Source organism: Nomascus leucogenys, unplaced genomic scaffold (genome assembly GCF_006542625.1).
Source record: "Nomascus leucogenys isolate Asia unplaced genomic scaffold, Asia_NLE_v1 000919F_71286_qpd_obj, whole genome shotgun sequence".
NCBI lineage: Eukaryota > Metazoa > Chordata > Mammalia > Primates > Hylobatidae > Nomascus > Nomascus leucogenys.
The window spans coordinates 26437-38697 of NW_022097623.1; the positions used below are offsets into that span (position 1 = coordinate 26437).

Here is a 12261-nt window from a genome sequence, read left to right on the forward strand (position 1 = left end):
TAAGAACACAGAGGCAATGGCTGAGCTCCAGCAGCCACTGTGGGGCCTTGAAGGCAGGGATCCTAGGGACTGGGATCTGAGAGCCTGGCAGTGGAGCAATGCCATTATCTCTAGCAAGGCCATCTCTAGCCTGCCAGCCCCTGGACCTGCTTAGTGTTCGAGAGTAATGAATGGCCTTGCTGACGCCACTGTTCCTTAGGTCTCTGTGGCCTGTAGCTGAGCTTGACTCTGATTCGTAGGCCCATAACTGGAGGGTCTCTACCTCGAGGGAGTGGGGTGTAGATTTTTCCTGGAGGTGAAGGTTTTCAGCCCTACCCTCTAGCCTGCCCACCCAGCTCCAGCCGTCTGTTTCTGTCTCGGATGAAAGGCGGCCTCTCAGGACAAAGAGGAAGTAGCTGGAAGGGGAAGGAGCCAGCTGCAGGGAGGAGGAGGTGAGCTGCAGGGAGGAGGAGGTGAGCTGCAGAGAAGAGGAGGTTGGCGTGGAGCACAGGCAGCACCAAGCCTGCCCTGTGAGCTGAGGGCCTGCAGTCTGCGGCTGGAATCAGGATGGACACCAAGGCAGGACCCCCAGAGGTATGTGCCAATGAGGCCAGGGCAGCTGAGAAAAGCCAGGCCTGGGGAAGGGGCTGCTGTCTGCCTCCCTATGGCCTCAGCCTCCCAGCAACCCCAGGTCCAGAGAGTCACGCAGCCTCCAGCTAGTCCTGTAGATGACTCGCTCCTTCCCCAGCCCGTGCAGCTGGGATAACCAGGGCCCTGGCTCTCCAGCCAGGTGACAGCTGGGCCCTCTGCCTCAGCCTGGGACTGGCAGCCATGCCTAATGCCCTGCAGGGCAGGAAATCTGGCACCTTCAGCCATGACCTCTGATGTCTGCAGGGTCTTACACTATCTACCATGGGACCAGGGGGCTACAGCCCTACTCTGTAGGGGTCTCTCAGCTTGAGCCAACCTGGCTAGAGGGCCTCCCAGGTTCCATTGCAGGAGGAGGGGCGAGGCGCTCTGGGGTCTATAGTCCTGGGAGGGGCCTTGGACAGGCTCCAAGTCTGAGACGGGGCCTGCAAGAGGCAGGGCCTCTGTGCTCTGAGCTGCCCGTCTGCGTGGAGCATTTAAGGGAGCAAGGGCCCTCTCTGGTGAGGGCAGGGAGGGTGCGGAGCAGCTGTCCAAGAACAGCCCTGGCACCTTGTTGCCCAGCCACAGCCCAGGATTCCATGTTTCCTCTCATTGACTAGCCACAGCCCAGGATTCCATGTTTTCTCTCCTGAGAGTTAGTGGGGGAGGGCAAAGGCCCAATGCTGGGCCCTGAATCCCCGGGGACAGTGGGGACACGGTGGGCACCCTGAGATCTCCTCTGTGGGGTCGGGGGAGCATCCCCCAGAGTTCAGCTCTGGGGTGGGGGCGGCACCCGACCCACCTCTGCAGACCCCCCAGTGTGGGGGAGTTGGGCCGCAGTGACTTGGCCTGAGTCCCCTGTCCCCACACTTGGTTTATGCTCCTACCCCCAATCCCCCATAACGCTTGGTCTCCAGGACAGACACAGCCCTGGCGTTTCCACCCCATGCTGAGGCAGGCCAGGTTCTCAAAGCCCTCAGCCCTGACCCATGGGAGGATAGCCCAGACGAACCCCAGAGGCCTGGAGGCTGAGCTGGCTGCTCCTGGGTGGATAGACGACCCACAGAGCCCCTGGGTCCCAGCGCCCAGCCTGGCTGCAGACGCTGGCACTCAGCACTGCCCAGGCCCAGGCCCCAAACCTCGGAGACCTCCCCATCCCAGCCAGGAGCCAGCCAGCTCCTGCCTTGGTGGATGTCTCAGTCAGAGGCTGGCCAGCCAGGTGACCATGCTGGGCACAGACCCCTCCCTGCACCCAGGGAGGGTGCCTCTGTACTTGTGAGGCACCCTTCCCCCATGGTGGCACCTGGGGCAGCCTGACTGCTTGCTTTGGGGGTAGGAGTGGGGGTGGGAGCCCACATCCCACGGGGCCCAGATGGCCTGGCTCCCAGCTCCTTGTGGGGTGACCACTCTGAGGAGACAAGGCGAGTCCCTGCAGCAGAGGACAACCCCCTCCCCCAGCAGTGCAGGGGTCCCACTCCGCCGCCATCTCTGCCCTCTCCATGCCTAGCCTCTCCAGCCAGGGTGCTGCCCACCACCTGCCCCCTCTGACCTGTGGCTCTCAGGAGGGGCTGCCGTGGGGCCAAGACAGGAGCCCAGCCCAGGAGGGAAGCAGTTATTTATAGGCCAGCAATAAGAGGACCAAGCAACAAAAGCAGAAATGGCACTTTCAGACACAGTTTCAGTTGTGGTTGAAACAGGGAACTGAGATGCAAAAACCTAGATACTCACTGAGTAGGAGACCCTGAAAGGGGAGACACAGAAAGCCGGTGCATGTGGTCAGGCACAGACGCCCACCCCGCCCCTCATGCTTGGCCCAGGCTCAGCCCTGGGGACCGCCTTAGCAGCAGTCCCTCCGGCTTGGCCAGGGGGACAGGGCAGGTGACATGTGGCCGGCTGTGGGCTCCAACACCCACACGGCTTGTCCTTGTGGAAAGCACACCCCCAACATCCAGGGTGTGACCTCGGGCATGAGTGGGGGGCTTTTGGGGGCTTATGTGGGTGTCTGTGCACGGTGTCCCCAGTGCCCAGCTGCCCAGGCACTGAGGGGCAGTTGTGGGCAGAGCTGGAGCTGCTGGTGATGCCAGGCTGCCCTGTGCAGATGCTGAAGCCTCTTCAGAGAGCAGCAGTGGCCCCCACGTGGCCATGCTCCATGACGCCCCGCCGCCCGTGGGACAGAGAGGCTGGCACGGTAGGACTGGGGGCCCCAGGGAGGAGGCGGCTGGGATCAACAGCCTTTCAAGAGCTCTGAGCCAGAGTGGAGAGGACACAAGCAGCCTTGAGGGGGCCTCCAAGCAGAGGTGCCCTGACTGGTGGGCAAGGGAAGCCTCCCTGGGCTGCTCCAGACCTTCCCTTTATCCCCCTGCTGGAGGTGCTGGGGACAGCCAGTTACCACGAGCCACAGCATTGCAGAGTGGGCTGCAGGCCCCCTGACCCCCACCACCACCCTGGGCTGGGGGTCTTCTCTGTATCACCCTCCCCTCTCCCTTGTCCACCCTAGCCCCCCGCCAGCGGCAGCCCAGGTCCGGGAAGTCAAGACGGTCTGTCTCAGCACTGGAGGGGCCATCTTGGCCCAGCCAGAAGTCAAGCCCCTACTTGTCTGGTGACCCTGCGGGTGCTGCCCCATCCAGTTGCAGGTCCTGGGAGCGCTGGCTGTGCTGTGTCTGGGCTCCATGGCTCTTATCTACCTCCTGTGGCAAGTGCCCCGTCCTCCCACCTGGGGCCAGGTGCAGCCCAAGGATGTGCCCAGGTCCTGGGGGCATGGTTCCAGCCCAGCTTGGGAGCCCCTGGAAGCGGAGGCCAGACAGCAGAGGGACTCCTGCCAGTAAGTGAGCCCATGGAGGCCTGCGGGGGCAGGTCTCAGTTTGGGGCTGCTGCCTGTGTTTCTGCCCTTGGATCTGCCCGTGAGATAAGGGCGGCCCTCTACCAGCTGCTCTAGGAAGGTGCAGGTCACCAGGGAGGGCCACAACCATATGAGCTGGAGTGGGGGCTGGGGATGGGGCAGGCGTGTGGTGCTTTTTGCAGCAAGCAGAGGCTGCCACCTGGGGGCTCTGACAGGCTGGAGAACACTGCCTGTGCTGAGGCTCACCCCCTCAGTCCTTCCACCCCTGGGGGGTAATGTCACTGTCTCCTCCCGCCCCTCAGCCTTCCCTCCCACCCTTCTTTCCCTGCGGTTGGGGTACTGGAATCCCAGGACTGCCCTGGAGGAACCTGTTGGGCCATCCTGCACACAGCCCCTGGAAACGGGAGCTCACCTGCCCCTGGCCCAACCTTTCCCTTCCAGGCCAGCTCTGGCCACCACCAAGGGCTTCCACACCAGGAGGCCACCCCAGACTCCAGACTCCACAGCTCTGCTCTACTCTGCCTGGCTTCAGGAGCAGCTGCTCCCTGTAGGCAGTGCCTCAGGGCTGGGTGCGGCCAGGACCCCCCAGTCTAGCCTGCTCTGGACCAGGCAGCCCCTCTCAGGCTCCTTCCCAACTTGCTCCTGGGTGTCCCCACCCCAGCAGCATGCTGGGCTCAGGCCCACCCTGCCCAGTCTGTTTTGTTGCCTATACCTTAAACCCTTACCCTGCACACTTGGCCTGGGCTCATCCCAGGGGCCACCTGAGCAACAGTTGCTCTGGCTTGGCAGCGGGATGGGGCAGGTGATGTGAGGCAGGCTGGGGGCTCCCGCACCCATACTGAGCCCAGTGTGGCCCTCTCCACAGGCTTGTCCTTGTGGAAAGCATCCCCCAGGACCTGCCATCTGCAGCCGGCAGCCCCTCCGCCCAGCCTCTGGGCCAGGCCTGGCTGCAGCTGCTGGACACTGCCCAGGAGAGCGTCCATGTGGCTTCATACTACTGGTCCCTCACAGGGCCCGACATCGGGGTCAACGACTCATCTTCCCAGATGGTGCGCCCCGCCCTGGCCCCACCGCATCCTGGTGCTGGAAACACAGCAAGTCAGGCTGCCCATCTATGCAGGCGTCTCGGGCACCAGGCCCGGGGGCTCAGCTCGGTGGTAGGGTCTAGCATGGAACAGGGATTAGGCCGCTCCTTTGGGGGCTCTAAGGGCAGAGGTGTCAAGGAGCTGGGCCTCTGGGTGATTAAACACTCAGACTGTGCCTGGTGCAGTTTGGCTGTCACCAAGGGTCATCCAGATACTTGACCTGACCTTGTGCCGTGGGTGGTCAGTCATAGGTGGGCCTCCTGAGGAGGGCATGAGTCCCAGTGGGGGTGCGGAGGAGAGGGCGCCTGAGGTCAGCTCTCATGGCTGGCCTGGCCTCGCAGGGAGAGGCCCTTCTGCAGAAGCTGCAGCAGCTGCTGGGCAGGAACATTTCCCTGGCTGTGGCCACCAGCAGCCCAACACTGGCCAGGAACTCCACCGACCTGCAGGTCCTGGCTGCCCGAGGTGGGTACCTGCACCATGCTGGGCCCCACTGCCCTAGCGTCAGGCATGGGCTGTCTGGCTGGCACCATGGGACAAGGAAAAGAAGTGGGGGTGGGAAAGGTGTCCTGGACTTCCCTAGGACACCCCAGGAGGGCAGGACCCAGGGCTCTGAGGTCCTTTGAGTCAGCTTCACCTAGGCACAGGGCTGGTTCCAAGGAACCAAAAGTGCCATTTTCCACAGGGCAGAGCATGGGTGGCCTTGGAGCCCTGCTGAGCCCAGCAGCTGACATGTGGGTGGAGGCTCAGGCTGGGACCTCTGGCTGGGGAGCGAGAGGCCATGGGCAGTCACCACAAAAGCAGGCTCTGGAGCTGAGCTGCCCAGAGGGATCCTGGGCCAGTCTATCCCTCAGTGTCCTCACCTATAAAATGGGGATGAGGATAGCAGCAGCTTAGTAGGACTGTTGTGAGGACATTTGAGTCAACCCCACTGTCAAGAGCTTGGGGTCAGGCTCACCATGAAGCTGGCACTTAGCAAGACCTAGTTCATCCCATTGCCTGAACTCTCCACCAGGTGCCCATGTACGACAGGTGCCCATGGGGCGGCTCACCAGGGGTGTTTTGCACTCTAAATTCTGGGTTGTGGATGGACGGCACATATACATGGGCAGTGCCAACATGGACTGGCGGTCTCTGACGCAGGTGAGTGCCGGGACCCTAACACAGGAGGCCTGCCTGAAACTTTTCCTCTCCTGCACTCCTGGGCACTTGGCCTGACATCTCAGTGCATCTGGAGAAAGTCGTGTAGTCCTGTTTACAATTTACCATGGTAGAAACAGTCGGAGACTGGTCTAATAAATGATGGAATTCTACGCAGCCACTGAACTCATGCTGTGGAATCACATTGAATGACATGGAAAGATGTTCAAGTCACATTACCCAGGGAAACATGCAGATTACAAAACACAAGCCTTTTTAGGAAAAGCAATGCATGAAAAATGTGTCAGAATGGTCATGGCAAAGGCAACCATGGTTATCGCTTGACAGTGGGATTAAGAATGATCCCATTCTTAATGCCTTGATGCATTTTCTATTGTTTTTGTAATAAACATGTATTGCTTTGATCATTGGAATACAATGTTCAAAAACACAGGCACCCGCTGGGCACTCCTCCCACCAGCACAGTCTATTACAGATTCCTACAGGCAATGCTTCCCACAAGTGGGGACCAGTTGGGCAGGGGCTGCACCTGCCCCAGCATCCCTGGCCTGGGTGGAGTGGGGTGGAGGCCCCGCAGAGGGGTTTTTCTCCCACAGCGCCTGACTTTGGTCCCTGCAGGTGAAGGAGCTTGGCGCTATCATCTATAACTGCAGCCACCTGGCCCAAGACCTGGAGAAGACCTTCCAGACCTACTGGGTGCTGGGGATGCCCAAGGCTGTCCTCCCCAAAACCTGGCCTCAGAACTTCTCATCTCACATCAACCGTTTCCAGCCCTTCCACGGCCTCTTTGATGGGGTGCCCACCACTGCCTACTTCTCAGTAAGACGGGTTGAGAAGGAGCCCATCAGAGGCCCCTGTTCTACCCTGGCTGGCCAGACCCACAGGGAGCCCTCTGGGCTGGCCCTGCAGACACCAGCAGCATCAGCTGGGTCCTCAGGCAGCCAGCACCATGGGTGGGGCCGTGGCCCTGGGGTGAGCAGCAGGCTGGCATCAGCAGGCTCTGGGCTGTGCCTGGAGGCAGGCTTAGCTCCAGGAGGACAGCTGGTCAGCACCATCCCTGGGAAACAGGCCGCCTGGGAGGTGGTGGGAGGACCTGGGGCCCTGGGAGTCTCCAGACTGCTGGGCAAGGCCAAGGGGCTTAGCTGTGCACTGGAGAGGGAGGGGAACCCCACTTGCTCTTCGGGGAAGGAAGGGAAGAGTGAGGAGTGGGCAGATCCTCCTTTATCAGCCCACGGGGGTGGGGGTGGACAGCCCTCCAGCCAGCCGAGGGACTGGTCTGTAGTAGAGGCTGTATCAGAACAAGGGGAGCCTCCCTAGATGGGGGTGGGGGTGGCACCCTGAAGGGAGTGGAGAAGCTTCCCTGTGGCCAGGAACTGTTTCTGGGAGATCAATCCAGCCTGGAGCCCAGGGCGGTCCAGCTGCTTCCCCACTCTCTCTGCCAGGCCTCAGAGCCAGTCCCCAGGACCCCTGTTGAGCCGACCCCTTCTTTCCTCACATTTCCAGGCACCTGGGCCCCCTCCCTCCACCACCACATGGGGCCTCTTGGGTGGTGCATGGTGGGGTCACAAGTCCAGAATGGGCTGGGCTGGTAGAGCCTTCAGGAATCCCTCTCCCATCACAGGCGTCGCCACCAGCACTCTGTCCCCAGGGCCGCACCCGGGACCTGGAGGCGCTGCTGGCGGTGATGGGGAGCGCCCAGGAGTTCATCTATGCCTCCGTGATGGAGTATTTCCCTACCACGCGCTTCAGCCACCCCCCCAGGTATGTCTGAGTGGGAGGCGGGCGGCCTGCTCTGCTGACGGGCAGCTCCTGGACACGTCCCCTCCTGCTGGGACCTCTTCCCGGCCCGGCTTGTAAGCAGAGCCCCGTCCCTCCCCACCCCAAGGTACTGGCCGGTGCTGGACAACGCGCTGCGGGCTGCAGCCTTCAGCAAGGGCGTGCGCGTGCGCCTGCTGGTCGGCTGCGGACTCAACACGGACCCCACCATGTTCCCCTACCTGCGGTCCCTGCAGGCGCTCAGCAACCCCGCGGCCAACGTCTCTGTGGACGTGGTGAGGGCGCGTTCCTGGCCGGGCGTGGGGAGGGCGGCCCTCCCCCCGCCCTTCCTGACGCGCTGCCTCTGCTCCCCTAAGAAAGTCTTCATCGTGCCCGTGGGGAATCATTCCAACATCCCATTCAGCAGGGTGAACCACAGCAAGTTCATGGTCACGGAGAAGGCAGCCTATATAGGTGAGCGGGAATAGATCACGGCGGGCGGGCCCCAGGGTGGCCAGGCACGGGCGAGGGAGGCACTGGCTTTGTGACCGGCGTGGACACCTCAGGACAGCGGGGCTGCTGCTGAAGAGGGACGGGGTCTCCATGGAGTTCCGGGGACCAGGCCACCCGCCTGTCACCTGGCCCCACAGGGCCCCAGAACACTGAGTCAGGACGCCTGTCCCCGAGTGATGAGGGTGGAGTTCCACCGCGACCAGCTGTCCCTCCCGCACCTAAGCGAGGGGCTTCCCCGGCTGGAGTCTGATGACAGTGGAGGGGCCAGCTGCCAACCGTCCCCAAACCCGTAGCCGGGCCTGGCGCTGAGCGGGCTGCAGAGAGGCCTGTGAGAGCCGGCGCCCCAGTGTCTGCTCCGTCCTCCCCGCAGGCACCTCCAACTGGTCGGAGGATTACTTCAGCAGCACGGCGGGGGTGGGCCTGGTGGTCACCCAGAGCCCTGGCGCGCAGCCCGCGGGGGCCACGGTGCAGGAGCAGCTGCGGCAGCTCTTTGAGCGGGACTGGAGTTCGCGCTACGCCGTCGGCCTGGACGGACAGGCTCCGGGCCAGGACTGCGTTTGGCAGGGCTGAGGGGGGCCCCTTTTTCTCTCGGGGACCCCGCCCCGCACCCGCCCTCCCCTCTGACCCCGGCCTGGGCTTCAGCCGCTTCCCCCCGCAAGTAGCTCGGGTCCGCACTGCGCCAGGAGCCGCCTGCGACCGCCCGGGCGCCACAAACCGCCCGCCTGCTCTCTGATTTCCGAGTCCAGCCCCCCTAAGCCCCACCTCCTCCAGGGAGCCCTCCAGGAGGCCCCGTCCCGGACTCCTGGCCCACAGGCCAGGCCTAAAAAACACTCGTGGCTTCCTGCTGCCTCTGTGTGAGTCCAGCGCGGGCGGCGCTTCATCCTCTTGCCAAGGGCCCGCCTCTACGCGCCCGCCCCTGCGAAACTGCGCCGCGCGACCGCCGTGGCAGCGCCTCAGCTAGTCCGGGGTCCGCGAGAACCCGGGGCGGGGCGGGGACCAGACGGGCCCCCCAGGCGGAGCGAACCCTCCACCTCCCACCCGGCGCCGGGCTGCCGCGCTCCGGAACCCAAATTCCCGCCCCGCGGCTGCCGGGGGAAGCGAGAGGCGCGGAGCCCACGCCTGGGACTCCCGCGGAGGGGAACGCAGACCAAGGCGCAGCGCCGCGCACCCACCGCCAGGGGGCAGCTCCTACGGCGCCGGACAGGTGCGGCGCGGGAGAGGAGCTGGGCTGAGGGGACGGGGAGAGCGGGAGGGGACCCGCGGCTGAGGGGACGGGGAGGGCGGGAGGGGACCCGCGGCTGAAGGGCAGAGAGGGCGGGAGGGGACCCGCGGCTGAAGGGGCAGAGAGGGCGGGAGGGGACCCGCGGCTGAAGGGGCAGAGAGGGCGGGAGGGGACCCGCGGCTGAAGGGGCAGAGAGGGCGGGAGGGACCGCGGCTGAAGGGGCAGAGAGGGCGGGAGGGGACCCGCGGCTGAGGGGACGGGGAGGGCGGGAGGGGACCCGGGGCTGAGGGGACGGGGAGGGCGGGAGGGGACCCGCGGCTGAGGGGACGGGGAGGGCGGGAGGGGACCCGCGGCTGAAGGGCAGAGAGGGCGGAGGGGACCCGCGGCTGAGGGACGGGAGGGCGGAGGGGACCCGCGGCTGAGGGGACGGGAGGGCGGGAGGGACCCGGGCTGAGGGGACGGGGAGGGCGGGAGGGGACCCGGGGCTGAGGGGACGGGGAGAGCGGGAGGGGACCCGCGGCTGAAGGGACAGAGAGGGCGGGAGGGGACCCGCGGCTGAGGGGGTCAGGAGAGTGGCAGGGAGGGTCCCCCCTGATGGGGAGGGTGAGAGGGAGGGGACCCAGGGCCGAGGGGACAGGTCCTGCCTGTGGGCTGGGGAGACAGGTGGACCGAGGGTAGGGTGCACAAGGCTGTGTGGTTTGTGGGCTGTTGTGCAGGGTGGGTCCAAGAATCTGGGGGCAGGGTTGTCCTGGGGATGCAGTGCCCAGGATTGGTGGATGGGGCTGAGAGGACCAGCATTTGAGCTGGAGGGCAGGAAGGTGACTCCAGTCTGAGACTAGGACTTGGATGCAGCTCCACTGGAACTCACCCTATCCTGGGAGCCACCTGGGCACCTGTCCTGCAGATGCAGGATTTGAACCCAGGTTTGGCAACTCAGTTCCCACTCTTCTGCTATGAATGCTGGGTCAGGAGGCTTCTCAAAGCACCCTGGCTTATCTCACCTGATGGTTCCTGACCAAGATCACAGGGTACCCTCCCCTGGTGGAGGTCCATGGGGCCACGCTAGGCTGGAGTTCAGGGATGGCTCAGCCATATGAAGGAGCACTGGATGCTGAATAGACCCAGGGTGCCCCGAAGCTCTCCCGGTCTTGAGGCACCACTTTCCTACCCTTCTCTACTTCTCTTCTTTTCCTACCCTTCTCTACTTTTTTCTTTCCTACATTTGTGTCCCTGCCACACTGTGAACTCAGCCGTATCTTCCTCTTCCCTCTGCTTTGGGGACAGCTAGCAAAGTTCATCTCAGGTACAGTACAAGTTACTTTTCTGTTCGATTGGTGACCTCATACTTCCCCCATCTAAAGGACACCTTAGACTTCAGCATTCTGTCTGTGCAGAAAGTCTCCTACACCCATCCTGCCTCCCTGCCCAAGCTTGTGAAAAGCTTGCTGCGGATGCTGCAGGGGGATGGGGATCCACACAGCCCCGCAAGGCCTTCAGGAGCCTCTGGGGGCTGCTTTGTATGTAAGCTGCACTTGGCCAAGCCAAGCTCTGGCAGTTGCAGTGGCTGCTCCCTGTGGCTTCCTATCCCTCATTCGTGCTCCATATCTCCTCAGCAACCATCTGCCAAAAAGCTGCGTGGCAACACCTGGCTCGGAGGCCGATATCATCCCAGACTAAGCTCTGCCCTCCAGGGTTGCATGTGTGGGTTTTCTCCCTGGTTCTTGGCCTTATACCTGAATGTGTCTCAGAGCACTTGGCCTGCTCTTTTGGCCTGCCAGCTATGTTCTAGGAGGGCTCTGTGCTCCAGGCTGTGATTTGGACAACTGGCTGGTGGCCCTCAGCCAGTGAAAGGCCTCTTTCCACACACCTGGGGACTGGCAGTCACACCTCAGTGGGACTGTCAGAGGCCTGCTTCAAGGCAGACGCCTATTCCAAAGGAAATCCAGCTTGACAAGGCTTGGGAGACCCCAGGAGGGTACCACAATGTGGCCCCTTCTGGGTTATAGCAGACAGACTCTAGAATGGCTCCCTTGACCCCCACCTCCTGGTATGCATGCCCTTGTGGGATCTCACCTCGAGTGTGTGCAGGACCTGTGCCTTGTTGTAACCAATATAATACAGAGGTAATGGGATGTCACTCCTGTGACACCCTGTGATCATGTGACATAAGATTATAACATTATCAAGGAATAGCAGTGTATCCCTTGCTAGCTTTAAAAAGTGAGCTGCTAGGCTATGAGCTGTCCTATGAAGAGGCCCATGTAGCAGGGTACTGGGGTTGCCTCCAGCCCCCAACTAGCAAGAAACTCGGGCCCTCAATCATCCCATCCACAAGGAGTTGAGTGTGGCTAGCAACAACTTGAGCTTCAGAAGTGGCTCCTTCCTGGTCATACCTGAAGGGGAGACCACAGCCCCAGCTGACATCTTGTCACCTAATGGGACCTTGAGCAGAGAACCCAACAAAGCCACACTTGGGCTCCTGATCCACAGAAACTGGGAGATCATAAATGTGTGTTGTTTTATGTTGCTAATTTGTAGAGATGTTCTTATGCAGCATAGATAACTCATACACAGAGAACCAAGGCCACGCGAGGGGGGCTCCTGCTGCTCAGCCACTCCTCACATGCTGGGACAGCTGTCTCTCTGCCCTCTAGCACCAAGGTCCCCACTATCCCAGGCCTTTACTCTTGGATCAGAGAGGGACAAAAGCCCCATGGAGCCAAGCAGACTCCTCCCCTGGACTGCACCCACCTAGCTTGTCTGGCACACACAAGTTGGAGTAGAGGAGGCAGGAAGCCCTGGGAAGGGAGAGGGTGACAGCCTTGCTTAACTGGGATGAGTGTCCACCAAATTTCCCTTCCCCCTTCCCCTGCTCATGAGCCCCCAGGGGACCTGTGTCAGTTCACTTTCTTTTTTTTTTTTCTTTTTTTTTTTTTTTTGAGACAGAGTCTCGCTCTGTCGCCCAGGCTGGAGTGCAGTGGCGCAATCTCGGCTCACTGCAAGCTCTGCCTCCCGGGTTCACGCCATTCTCCTGCCTCAGCCTCTCCGAGTAGCTGGGACTACAGGCGCCCGCCACCACGCCC

At 62.4% G+C, this 12261-nt stretch overlaps 1 protein-coding gene across 2 annotated transcripts; it reads left to right on the top strand.

Annotated features, from left to right (window-relative positions):
• Window positions 1-384: 384 nt before the first annotated feature.
• LOC100594537 (phospholipase D4) lies at window positions 385-8797 on the top strand. 2 transcript variants are annotated; one of them, XM_030809073.1, is made up of 11 exons: window positions 385-573; window positions 2705-2794; window positions 3234-3427; window positions 4311-4494; window positions 4872-4992; window positions 5543-5670; window positions 6307-6507; window positions 7310-7449; window positions 7574-7739; window positions 7821-7917; window positions 8327-8797. In XM_030809073.1, the coding sequence occupies exons 1-11, from the start codon at window positions 547-549 to the stop codon at window positions 8524-8526; spliced, it is 1548 nt and encodes a 515-aa protein (XP_030664933.1). In that variant the 5' UTR covers window positions 385-546; the 3' UTR covers window positions 8527-8797. The 2 variants fall into 2 exon arrangements, with proteins under 2 accessions (XP_030664933.1, XP_030664934.1); XM_030809074.1 differs by having other exon boundaries at window positions 7337-7449.
• The last annotated feature ends 3464 nt before the right edge of the window (window positions 8798-12261 follow it).

Coding starts and splice junctions, on each gene's coding strand:
- LOC100594537 (XM_030809073.1), top strand. CDS start 547: ATGGACACCAAGGCAGGACCCCCAGAG. Junction 4,495..4,871: donor ACGACTCATCTTCCCAGATG/GTGCGCCCCGCC, acceptor CTGGCCTCGCAG/GGAGAGGCCCTTCTGCAGAA. Junction 4,993..5,542: donor GCAGGTCCTGGCTGCCCGAG/GTGGGTACCTGC, acceptor ACTCTCCACCAG/GTGCCCATGTACGACAGGTG.